The 12,934-nt window shown below is 49.8% G+C and overlaps 1 protein-coding gene across 1 annotated transcript in view; it reads right to left on the bottom strand.

The window, feature by feature from the left end:
- rngtt (RNA guanylyltransferase and 5'-phosphatase) overlaps positions 1 to 12,934 on the bottom strand; it is a 98,274-nt gene that overhangs the window by 43,036 nt on the left and 42,304 nt on the right. Inside the window, exon 11 of the mRNA XM_035423607.1 lies at positions 5,917 to 6,081. Within this exon, the coding sequence (XP_035279498.1) occupies positions 5,917 to 6,081 (165 nt within the window). The remainder of the gene's footprint in view (positions 1 to 5,916; positions 6,082 to 12,934) is intronic.

The raw sequence follows: 12,934 nt of genomic DNA on the forward strand, positions 1-12,934 counted from the left end.
AAGACAAGGAGGAGGGGGGAAAAAAAAGAAGAAGAAGTTGATTACAACTTGCGAAATATATGCTGGGGGGGGGGGGGGGGGACAAAACGTCCGCGGGGAATTTGCGGCTGGTTAATGAGGCGTTTCGTGCGACCGCGGGGCGGAGCGGAAGAGAGGAGGCGCGTTGCCGGATTGCACAGGTGGAATTGAAACCCAATGAGGCCGCGCGCGGGCTGTCGAGGTGCGACCCTCCCAGTCTGGCTTGACAGAAGGCCTTCCTCCTGGAGCTCCTAGCGCTCCCGGACTCCCGCTGGGACGCGGCGGAACGTTCCAGAACGTGGGCGCCCTGCTGGGACTCCCGGCTCTGCTCCCCCCTCTCCTCCTCCTCCTCCTCCTCCCCCCTCCCTGGGGACCGTTCTGGGGGGGGGGGGGGGGGGGGGGTGGAGTGAATGGCTTGTCACAGCTCGCGGAGAGAGGGATAAGACTCCAGACTGGCGCCGGCGTGCTAATGAGACCTGCTGTCCAACGAGGCTCCGCTTTTCTCCGCTCGGCCTCCCTGCGAGGAAAGTCTACCCCGCCCTTTCGCGAGCGACGCCCCGCCAGTAACCGAGACTTCCTGCCGCAGGAGCATTTCGGGTTACGCTCCAAACGAAATACGATACGATGTAGCATCCGTCGTACCAGATCCCGAGCGTGTCCCGTCTCTGCGTTTGGAGATGAGCAGCGAGATAGCGGTCGCCCGCGGCGATGAGGCATTGACCCGGCCGCGACCGCGCGATGAAGTCTCGCCGTCTCAAACCCGAGTCGGCCTCAGAACGTTCCGGACTACAGCTCCGTTCAGTGGATTTACACTTGCACAAATAAGTACATTTAACTCAAGCCTTCAAAATGGCTCAAAAAACCCTGACATTGCATTTTTTTCCACTGGGAAAGAGGGTACCGTGGGCAAAATGTTAAACGGGCGATGTTAGCCAACCGAGCGACAGGCGATTCGATGCGCGCTCGGTGCGCGCTACAGTACGTCGACTGCGAGAAGGGACCTTTTTTTTTTTTTCTTCGAAGAACGTCAAAGCTTCCCGTGTGAAATACCGCCTGCCTGGGCTTGCTGTGGGCACAGGATGGCGCGCAGATGCAGAAGCCTCCCCGAGATTCGCAGCAGGGCCTGCCGCACTTAGCACCTCATCACAGCCGCTACCGTTCAGGAACAGACCTCCACCCACCCACCCGTTCTCTCACCCCCCGGCCCTGCCAGAATCTTAACCCTCTGAAGAGCAGGCTTTCTAGAATGTTTTTTTTTCTTTTCTTCAAAATTCTAAGCCAGCGTTCCAGAATGCCGTTGCTTTCTATTACCATTAGTGATTGTTACATCAGCGTTAGAACATTCTAATCGCATATCTGTGATCTTACACCTTAAGGGGTTAAATCATCTAAGCTACGGGGGGGGGGGGGGGGGTTTATTATTACCTTTCCCCAAAATCTGCTAGCTACAGCGTCGCCCCGCTCTACACCCTGTCAGTTGGGCAAAGGCCGTTAGCAAACGTTAGCGAACGTTAGCGGCGGTTTAGCGTGCCGGCGAAACGCCACAGACGGTACCCGAAAGAAAAGCGAACGTTCGCTAACGGCGAGCAGAGGCGCCTGGGCGAAGAGCGCGGAGAGGGCACTGCCCGAAATGGCGGATTCTGCGTCTGCCCGCGGCGGCGTAAACGCGGGGTTCGGGATGAGACCGCACGCCTCTCCCGCGAGCGCGTGGCCGACGCGGCTCCACACCGGGCTCACCAAGGCCGCCGCGATTCTCCCCGAATAGCCAGAATTGCGCAATTGCGAGAGAGAGAGAGCGCTACAGGAAATTCGTTTCAGAAGATGCATCTGCTTAAAAATCAAACTTTAATGCCGAATGATGACTGCTCCGCGCGAAAATGAAGGTTAATCATTACACACACAGGCACACACCCCTCGCTCTCCCACACTAACAAAACACAAAGCACTTACGGCTCTCTTATCTGAAAGCAATTTTCTTTTCTTTGAGAATCGAGGAGAAAAAAAGTCCTAAATCAATGAGACCGCGCAGGAGGGTGGTGGCGGTGGGGATGAGGGCGGGCGTGTGCCTGAAATATAAATAACAAATAAGAAGGCAATGCCCTGCACCTGTAACAGGGGTCTGTCAAACTGGCCAGGCCTTGGGAGGATTAACTGGCTTAACATGGTTAAACCAGCGCGGCGCATTGGGAAACATTACCTCAACATCTCATCATTAAACCGCTCATTAAAATCAGGATAATTACACCTGATAGCAACATAGAACATGGACGTTATGATTAGCATTAACACTCGGGTCATGGAGGCTCAGACGCACGCAGAAATGAATAACAAGACGGCCGAATCAAAATCAGAATCGTTCATGTCTGCCAAAGACAAGGACATCCCATAATGATACTGCAATGGCAGTCTGGGTTTTGAAAACAAATTTTGCTGTAATGATCTGTAGCCAAAAAAACAAAAAAAAAAAAACAGATATTATCAGCCATTAATAAATGGGCCTATTACGCAACCATTTAAGAGAGGAGACAAATGACTAAAAGTTCCACGGTAAACATGAATTAAGCATTCGAGAAATTAATTTCATGCAGCAGTTCTTTCCGTCACGATCTATCTCTCTCACTCTCTCTCTCACACGCACACACACACACAAAATGTTTTTTGGGTTTTTGTTTTGCTCTGTGTCGGAGCGGTTGTCACGGGCCACCGAAGTGTGATGCGATTCTGCGTAACAGAAATGACACCCACCTCACCGCCGGATGTTCGGGTCGACGGGATCCCGCTTATTTCCACTCGGTTCTGTTCGCACCCAGTCCACTCACGCTCTCAGTGTTCTAGCTCGAGTTCCCCCTCCTGCCCCGGAAGAGTGATTCACGACTCGCTCGCTTCCTGTGGTGGGCAGACCAGAGTAGGGCGCCCGAGTGGACTGTTTTCTTTCGAAAACCCAACTTAGCCCGTCAACACTCTCCCTCGATCGACCCGGAAACCGCAGGCGTGGCCCTCCTGAGTGGCGCACTGCTAGGCCGCTGGTACTTAGCGCAACAGCGCGGCTCGCCCTCCCGTAGCCTGGATTCAGTGGCTGGGAGTCTTATAATAAGTTTATCAGAGAGAGGACTCCAGTTGGTGGGATACTTCCAACCTTGTTTCTCCGTAGCGAATCCTGTGGCGTGCGTGCATGTGCTGGGTGTGCAGTCCTCGGATACGGCAGCACCATGTGCCTGGCCAGAGAGACTGCAGAGGAGAACTGAATCGGTGGCAGACCGCTGGAGATTCAGCGTGCTGCTGTGGGCCTTACTGAAATTTTAAAGAACCCTGTAGGGATGGGATGGATATATTTTCTAAAGAAAACAAAAAGACAAAACAAAAAAAAAAATGTATGTGCCCTCCGACAGGCCCTGTGGCCAGCATTAAAAAACTGCCACTGTTGAAATTTTAAAGTAGCAACACAGAAATAAAAGCTACGCCCTGTGCTGTGTTTTGTGGTAGCTGGTGGCTCGGCTGTGTTCTAGATCTTTGCTGCAGCGTTGCTGGTAAAAAAAAAAAAAAGAGACTACGTAGCATTAAGCTGTTTTAAGCGAAGCATTTGCGGTAATATACTTCAGCCAGGTCACCGACCGAGCTTAATTATGCGGGCGCAGTTTAATTACGGGCATTACGCTGATGCTCGCGGAACGGCTGCGCCGCGGACGCACGGACACAGGAGAGGCGAACGCCTCCGTGGCGCTAGTTTGGACTGACGTGTTCATCCGCGCAGAAGCCGCGACGTGATCGGGGGGGGGGGGGAAATGCTGCCAAGGGGGGCACAAACCTAGCCTCCTCCCCTGCCGACACCTCCAGCAGACGGCCACTTTCACACCCTGCCACTGCAGGCTGTTTACAAAATGGCACGAGCCCTTAAGTAGCAAGGTGGCAAAAAAAACTACAAAGCGAATTTGGCGTTTTTTGGAACGGGGAGAAAGCCGCATTTCACCGCAAAGCGCCACAGAGCGCGAGCTAAAGTGGATTGAGAGCTTACAATTAGATGCAAAAATCTCACTGAGGCTTTCAAAAGGCGCCTGAATCAGACTGTGGGAATTTAGCGCCGAAGAAAAGAATGAATTTGGTACTTTAATGCGGCTAACACAAGACAGCAGTCCAGAGACAGACAAAAGGCTCTCAGATAACTCTGGAGTGTCTCTGTAGGAATTTCCGGCAATCGCGTTTGAGTACAAGCCCCCCCCCCCCACCCCCCCCCGGATCTCAATGAATAAAAGTTATTCACGTTTTCCCACTCCCCCCTCCAGCCTTAAACAGAGATTTCCCTATACGGCGAACAGATGGCTATGGAACACACAATGGCCATGCAGAGAAGGAGGGCTTATTGTTTTGGTGACTTCACTTCAAGAATATCTTCGAAATCCCGCGACAACAGGGACAGTGTGCTGTAATGGTCTTATGGGGGATGGGAGGTGGGGGGGGTCTTGAGGTTAAACGGAGGTAATGGGATTGTTCAAGTTTAAGAATGAAAAAAGAAAAAAGGAAAAACTGAATTACAAAGAGCCCAGTGATGTGCTGTGAGATACGATATGAACTGCCCAGCCCACATGAACGGCTGCAAACAGCCATGACAGCTTGGATATGAGAAGCACTTGCCTGAATGCACAGCAATTCCGGATGACACGAACACAAAGTAGATCATTCGAATTGCTTGACAATTATACTGTTCTCGCTGGAGACATGCCCTTCAATTCATCCATTATGAGGGGTGGTTCCTATGACTTCGGTCAAACCGATTTATAAGATTTATAAGTGTCTGTAAAAGATAGGACAGCGAAGACTTTTTTTCCCCGTGAAGTGAATGAACAACACAGGCTCACAACACAACATAATCTCTGTCTTTAAATCTTTCCGTGAGATTATCCGTACCATTGCCGGATAATTAATGTGATCTGAAGCAGCGAAGATTGCAGGATTTAACTCTCAGATGGCAGGAAGCACCAATCGCATGTTACGCAAAGCTGAATGCATCAATTTTCCTAGCAACTGGATTTTTTTTTTTGAATATTAGAGAATAACAATTATTTCTAAAAAAAGAAAAAAAAAAGCTTCCATTTTGATTGAACTTTTGATCATTTTTTTTTTAATCTTTTTTTTTTTTTGCATTATCAATGCTGATTAACTGATAGCACTTGGGGGGAAAAAGGCCACTTTCAATAATAGACTACAGACTGAAACCTGAGGGGGATTCTTCCTTAGATCAGACGACTAATCTTGAAATCTCGAGAACAACAAAGCGGCCTATTCAAGCGTCTGACAATATACCGTTGTTCAAATAAGAGAACTGTAACATGCTAATGTAAAAAAACCTGATAAAAAAAAAAGCCTGAGATTAATAATACATTTCTAATAAAATACTATTAGCATGAGAATAGGCTCATTAAATATTTAGCGGCTCATAGAGACACTGCTGTATCAGACCAATTAGGATACCAGCAGCAGGCTGAGAGCTGCCATTATGTGGATCTGATGAGCGGAATGGGTGGGATATGTGTGATATGTGAAAATACGCTCCGTTGATAACTGGAAAATGACACCGATTGCAACTGATGGCAGATAGAGTGACGTGACGAGAGACCTCTCGGATTTACAAATGATTCTATTTGCAGCTGGGTCAATATTTTGATTAAGCCTTGGCTCGCGACCATTGTGGAGTGAGTTAAATTGACCGACGTCTTTAAAAATTCAACAGCAAATATAATTAGTTCCAAACCCACGGGTTTTTCCGAGGCGCCGGCGCTGAATTTTAATGAGTTCGGAACCGGGGGGAGCGTTGCGATTGGCTCCCGAGGCGGTGATGTCAGAGGCGAAAGGTACGGCGATCTCGAACGAACTGGGGGGGGGAGGCGTCGGGGGCCGGGTTACCTTTCGGGACGCGTGGATGTCGAAGAACGGCTTGTTCCTGACGCTGAAGGGCTCCTTGGTTTTGTCGATCTGTCCGTTTTTCATCTTCTCCTGCCGGGGGAAGATGATCTCTTTCTCGATGCACAGCAGGCGGATGTTAAAATTGCACTGGCCCACGGGCTGACCCTGAAAAACAACCACGAAGACAATTACAGACACCTACTCCATTAACCAAAATCAAAAGGTTTCTGAGCCATTAGTGAAATGCGGCCATTTTGGAGCCATTACGGCTCGATCGTGCCAGTGTTGATAATGTCCCTTCAGCAGGACACAGCACAGCTGCCACGAAAAAACAACATAAAAAGACCTGGCCTTCACTTAACCAATGCAGATGGGATCCTACAATTAAGCCTCCATTATGGGTACACTTTCCGCTAGAGACCCCCTTTGTTATTTCTCATTACATGGCCGTGCGCTGCCATGGCAACCATGCAACTGAGCGACAATTCGAGCATGTCTGCCTATGAGCTTCCCGCGATCTTATATTTTAAGAGGTGCAGACAGACTGTTAAAAGCTGTCCAGGTAATGGGCATTCCCCCCCACCCCCCACCACCCCCACCCCCCACCCCCCTCTCCCTCCCTTTCAGAAAAAATATGCTTGGAGTGAGTCGCCATAGCAACAGGTCCCTCTTAATACCTGGACCTCCTGTTTGTCTCACGACGCTCCTCGGAGATCGTTTCCTCCAGCTGGCTGACTGGCGGCGTAATTAGCTCGCGCTGCTGCGGCCGCGAGGACCGCGGCCTGGCCCTGTAATTACCCCGCGGCCCTCCTGGCAGGCGGCGGACTCGGCGCGTCTCGGTTAACAGGACCGCGTTTACTCAGCCCCGACCGGAGCCCGCTGCGCTCCTCTGTCAATCCGCCGGTTCCCCGCGGCCGGCGGCGCATGAAGGAGAGCCTTTCACAGAAAGGGAGGACGCTCTCAACCACCTTCCACCACAAGACGTATCCCACCACCCCCTTTGGTCTGTCACATTGAGAAAGTAATCCGCCATATAATGACCACAGTAAACCAACAGGCATGGAAATGAGTTGAGGAGCACAACAGCCCTGCAAAACGTCTGTTTTTGCCCAAAATTCAGACAGTTGGAAAAGGACTATGACGTGCTATTAATAGCGAGAGTAAACCTGACGGACCTCTCCCTCTCCAATCCTTCCCGGGCGGAGGTACTCTAATTTTCTAAAATTTCAGAACTCGCTCGATTAACCCGAGCAGAGCGCTGGCGGCGCAGACAAAAAAGCGCGCGGGGCATAATGCGTACATCATCATCATCGTTAACATCGTTAACCGCGCCTTGCCAGAAGCTGGGCCGTACTTCATCCGGAGGCACCTGGAGCTAGTTACGAAACCGTAAAAAGGCAGACGGCGACGGACGTGACGGACCCCGAGTGTCTGACGGCTGTCGGCGCTGTCCGCTCCGACGCGAGCGAACGTGACTTCCTGTCAAAGCGAGGGCAGCCAATGTGTGCTCAGGATGGCCTGCACTGGGGCGGGATTCTCGTGGGTCCCGTGGGCGGTGATTTGTGTGGTAACGGAAAATATTTAGCCTACTGCGGGTGAGAGTGGGTGGTCAGTAAAAAAAAAGCTGTGGGTCCCAGCGTCCCAAAATGATTTGGTATTTAATTAATGTAAAAATTTACTAAACCATGTTTCGAACATCTAAAACAGCTTAGTTGTAAAAAGGTGTTAATTCATGGTTTTCCCAGAACGCTTACTTTCCAGCCAGTGAATAAAAGGCATGCACATCAGGCAGCCAATCATCAGTCAGTCACTTTAATCAAATCCATCAGTTGTCACATGGTCAGTAGCCTATATACAGTCACCAGAAATCCAAAGGGGAAGTCCGACATTTGGAAATGCTTTTCTATTGTTGTCGATGGAGCTGGGAAGTAACTCCCATTTGTTAGCTGAGACAAATGTTCAAAAGAGCTAACGTACAGAGGCCATAAGAAGGGCATATCAGGAATCTGACGTCATGTAAGCCTAGCCCATGCACTATTATGAAGGGTCAAGGGTCAAACTGTTTCAATCGATCAAACTGGTGGCCGGATATTAAAAAGTAAAAAAGGCGTGCTAGTTTAATAGCCTGAGAACGTTCAGATTCGTCTCTTATTCTTCAAACATGCTCGGTTAAGTTCAGCTATTGAAAAACATATCAAGGTCCATTTTTATTTCTACACCAGACAGCCTGTCTTGTTTTGTTTAATAGGCAATAGCCCACTTCATTATGCTGAATAAAGGCGTTTTCCTGTTGGAGAAACATGTCGTTATGGAACAGAACCATGCTATCGGAACGGTAGGCTGGGTAATGATTAAGGCCGGGGGGTGGGGCGGGCGTGGGCGAGAGTAAAATTTAATGTTCCGGTTGCGGGGGGGACGCGGGACGTGAAAACCAGTCCTGCACAGACCTCTATGCGCAGGGCAATTATTCAAATTATTCTAATATATACTGTTGATTTCTGAATGCAGAGGGGACCGGTCTGAGGGCGTATGACCGTTCAGGTGTGCAAGGCTCCAATTTGGAGATTCAGCTCCCGGAGGTCGACTGGATAGACTCAGCTGAATACCAAAGGCTTATATAATTACCACCACAGGGACGGAAAGTATCTTCTCCAAAATTTGTTTGTGGCCACTGGAAAGCGCTAATAAGGTGGTTAAATATTGTGTTCGCAAAAACAGGAAACTTTCACGCACGCTTGACCTTTTTCGAGTTCGCGCCTCACTTTTAATTTTTGTTATCGGAGGCAATTTTCCGCTGCTCCGCGAGCGCGCGTGTCGGTAGGCTAACCGCTATTTTCTCGGAGGGAAGACTCGCCGCCTGCTCGCGACGATAACCGCCTCGCGCGCGGCTTGTGCAGCCGGTGTTTGTGCGGGAACAAACTGCGATAAAGAGCAGGTGCTTAAAAAAGGAAACATCGCCGTCCTACCCGGGCATCAAACTCGTGACTGACAGTCACACGCTGGGACTGGAGTAGCAGAAGAAAAAAAAAACCCCCCCCTGCGGTGGATTTACTTCTCAGAACACATCCTAGCAGCCTGGACTACGCTGTTTTTCCCGCTGTCTTCCCAGGCTCCCGATACCGTTGCGAAACGCCTTTGATCTAATACGGAGTGTAACAATCGATTGTTCGAGTGCCAAGATGGAGGAAAAAATTAAAATCAACAGCAGAGCATGGAATCTCCAGCCGAGTCCCCGGCCCACGATAGAGACCCTACCCCGGAATGGCCTCAGTCACGAGCTCCCCCGCCCCGTTCCTTAAAAAAAGAAAGGAAATAATGATCCGCTGACAGCCTGGGCCTCGCACATCTTGCCTTGACACACAAAGGCACTCCTCGAGCCCGGAGCCGTGTGTGGGGGCGTGAGCCGCAGCCTTGGAGTGGCTGGGGAGACGAGGCGTCCGGGCCCGGTGTCAGAATCGATACCCTGCCTTCAGCTGTGCGGAAAATCGAGCTCAAAAAAGAAAAGAGAGAGAGAGAGAGAGGGGGAGAGAGAGAGAGAGGCGAGGGCCCTCCCCACGTACGTGACAAACTAAGAGAGAGAAAAACATGGGGGAAAAAAAAGGGAAAGAGGGAATGGCGTGCTCTTTAGTGCGCTTGTTTATCCCCGAGCGCTCGTCCGGTCTCACAGCCGCCGCCGGCTCCTTTGATTTACGCGACGGAAGAGCCGAGGGTGGACGAGAAACCTTTCCAAGCCCCGGAAAAAAACGCCCCCGGCGCTCGCCCCCGCCCCCGCCCCCGCCCCCCCCCGGCGCCACGCCCTGGGAGAGGAAGCACAAAAGAGGCCTCGGGTTCGGCCGCCGGACCCCGGCACCTGCGCGGCGGACGTGAGGGCTAAGACGTCGGCCCCCCCCGTCGTCCCCCTCCCCCCCCCCCCCCCCCCCCCCCCCCCCCCCGAAAGCGGCGGGCGTGTTTACGGACGGCGAACAATGGGATGGCGGGGAGCTCCCCGGGCTGGAAGGGGGTTTTTATAAAGATCTACTGGGGCGGTAATGAAAGCGGATGTGTTCGGAACGCAATTTCAATTCTCAAAGGTCTTTGTCATAAAAGAGCAAATGAAAGCTGACTGATCAAACACTCTGGATTAGGTTCCTTTTCCACTGGCAACGTCCAGAACTCTCGAGTACATTCAATCTACTTCCGATGAGTTCGGTCTGTGAACTCTTCAGTAAAATATTTAAGCGTGAGGTTTTGTGCTTTTTTTTGCGTTTTATCGGCATAACGTATTCTCTTTAATAACGATATTTAAAAAGGTAATGCTTGCTGAAATATGTAAGTAAAAGACAGGGAACACTGAGGAAAATATATATATATAAAAATTGGCCAGAAGCAAAAAAAAAAAAAAAAATCAAGCCTTACAATTTGAAGTTTTTCAAGACAGGCTGGGGAAAACTTGTACATCTATAAATGTCAAATCACCTGCCCAGGCTCGGTGCTGCCAACTGCCAGTTTCATATTCCCAGCACACCCTTTATACAACCCTCACACAGTGCTGAAAATAAGGTAATGTATCCTTACCGAGGGGAACAGTGGGAAATTCCATACACTGGCATTATGCGCAGATGACATCATTTCATATCTACTGGGGGGGTGAAACGATCAAGGCAGGCACTGTCTAATGTTGCGGATTCCTCTGGAAAATTCCAAGGGTGCAAGGTCAACTTGGAGGCAAGACGGGAACTTCAATTGCTTGACAAGGGTAATGAAAACTTGCTTGAAGTGAAGGGTTTTAAACTATGAGAGAAATCAACCTGGACAGTCTCAAATCTCCCGAATCTTTACAGGAACTCATATAAGGCAGTACACATCGATGAGGGAATCAACGTACTGCCAAAAGTCAATTATGCACCGAGAACGCATATCGCATTAAAAATAAATGGCTCAATGGCTTTCATAATCCCATAAGATCCCTCCGGGTCTACAGGTTCAGGGATCATAAAACTTATTGTTTAGCACTAAAGGAGACCAAACTTGGCAAACTACTAGCCCTATATGGCTTCACACTCGATTAGCAAAAGACAATAAAACGATACGACACAAAGAGATCTCAATTTATACATTCTGTAAAACCGTTTTATGGTGGAAGAAAACGCTTCATCTCGCAACTTCCCTCAATCAACTTGTATGAAATGGCCAAATACAGCCAGGGAATTGGAGAAAAAAACTGAACCTGTGTCATATCATGCGTTATTTTTAATCATTTAATCTTATTATGAGATTAGAAAAATCTTGCTAAGACTACTCAAAATAAGTATTTCTTGGGGGATTTATGGGGGAAAGAAAATAAATGTATGAAGCAGATTTACAGACACGTGCATTCATAAAATGGAATTCTCATTAAAAATGTATTTAGAACTATTATACAGCAGTGCATCCAATGGGCCTTGGGCCTTGGGCCTTGGACCTCCCCATCTCCTCAGCGAAGCTGCACTGGGAAGTTCCGTCTCAACCCATCAGGGCAGCTCACAAAGAATTAATCATGGTAGAAAACATTTAACATACCGGACCAGACGTCCAAAAAAGATTCCAAATGAAACGGAACTTGCAGAAATGCTCCAGAGAGAAGGGTAAGCACGGCCGTTTTGTTCTGAGGGTTTAGAACAAATACGGAACTCAAGGACGGGAACCCCCAGAGTTTTCTGAATGTGACACTGCCTCAGTCCCCTACATTCCAGAAACGAAGGACGTAGGAACCGAAAACAGGGCTGAGGGCTCAGAAGTATGTGGGTGTAGAGGAATGACTCCGGGAATTCAGATTAGAAAAGCTCTAGGCCTGCGTCGGAAGGCCCCAGAGACCCCCCCCCCCCCCCGGGCGGGCCGAGACTCCTCCTTTTAGCGAGCGTGAAATTTAATCAATGGCTCACGCGAGAGCCGTGCTAGATCAAGCAGTCCTACGTCTCGATCGCCTTGATTAATCATCAGTTGCGGTCCTGGGCTTGGGAGGTCTTTTGCTTCTGCGATTCCCTTTCGTCTGCCCCATCGATTACGGGGGTCCTTGCTGACGAGCCGTATTCTACAGTCAGCGATACACACACACACACAGCCCAGACGCTTTATCGAGCTGGTGCGGAGGCTGACGGCTATTGGTTTCTCTGAGCCACGGGCTTTCTGAAACACCGGCCGGAGAAGAGTAAAAAAAAAAAAAAAAAAAAAAAAAAAAAAAACACGACTGTGTTTTCGGAGATGACCTAATCGTGATGAGGGATGGGCACGGACGGGGGAAATGAGACCGCCCCTGCCTCAAGCAATTTGTTCAGAGTCTATTAATAACCCCTGTTCTGTGCGTCTGTCTGGTTTAACAGTGGAAAAGAGTGAGGGGGTGGCGCAATTAGGGGAGGGGAGGGGGGGGGGGGGCAACGAGCTGAATAGGCCATCTGAGGAACCATTTGTTCGGTTGTGCGTGCCATTTAGTGGACAACGGACTTCGCCACCGGCCCGACAAATTTCGCACCATCTGCCGTGTGTCAAGAGCACTCTGACGAACTCCGAAATTCTGACGAACAGCCGTACCCCCCCCTCCTCCCTCCTGAGGTTGGGCCGCTGCTTCGAATCGTCCTCCGCAAGAAGCGAACTCCTTCTCGGAGTTTGTGAGCTCCTTTGCGTCTTTGTCCGTATTTCGGTGCTCGAGTTCGCGCCCGGTGGAAACTTTGTATGCGAGGCAGGCTGCGCGGCTGGGATACAGAACATTAAAAAGCAGGCTTTACCTTCATGGTTCTGCTCCCGAATATGATTTTACAGCCCCGTTTTAAAGGTTCCGCTGGCTTCCGAAGCCTGCTAATCCCACAAGGGTAAAACCAAAATGGAGGTCGCATCAGGTTCAAATGCATTATGCAAGACCTCCATAAGAGAATGCGAAATCTAAAAAAATAAATAAATAAATAAAATACAGGAAATAAACTAATTAAGAAATCAAATTGCGATCCAGGGTAATTCCATTAAGCCCACGCTGACACAAGCCAGTCACGCGGCAGAATGTATTTAC

This window comes from Anguilla anguilla, chromosome 6 (assembly GCF_013347855.1).
Source record: "Anguilla anguilla isolate fAngAng1 chromosome 6, fAngAng1.pri, whole genome shotgun sequence".
Lineage (NCBI taxonomy): Eukaryota > Metazoa > Chordata > Actinopteri > Anguilliformes > Anguillidae > Anguilla > Anguilla anguilla.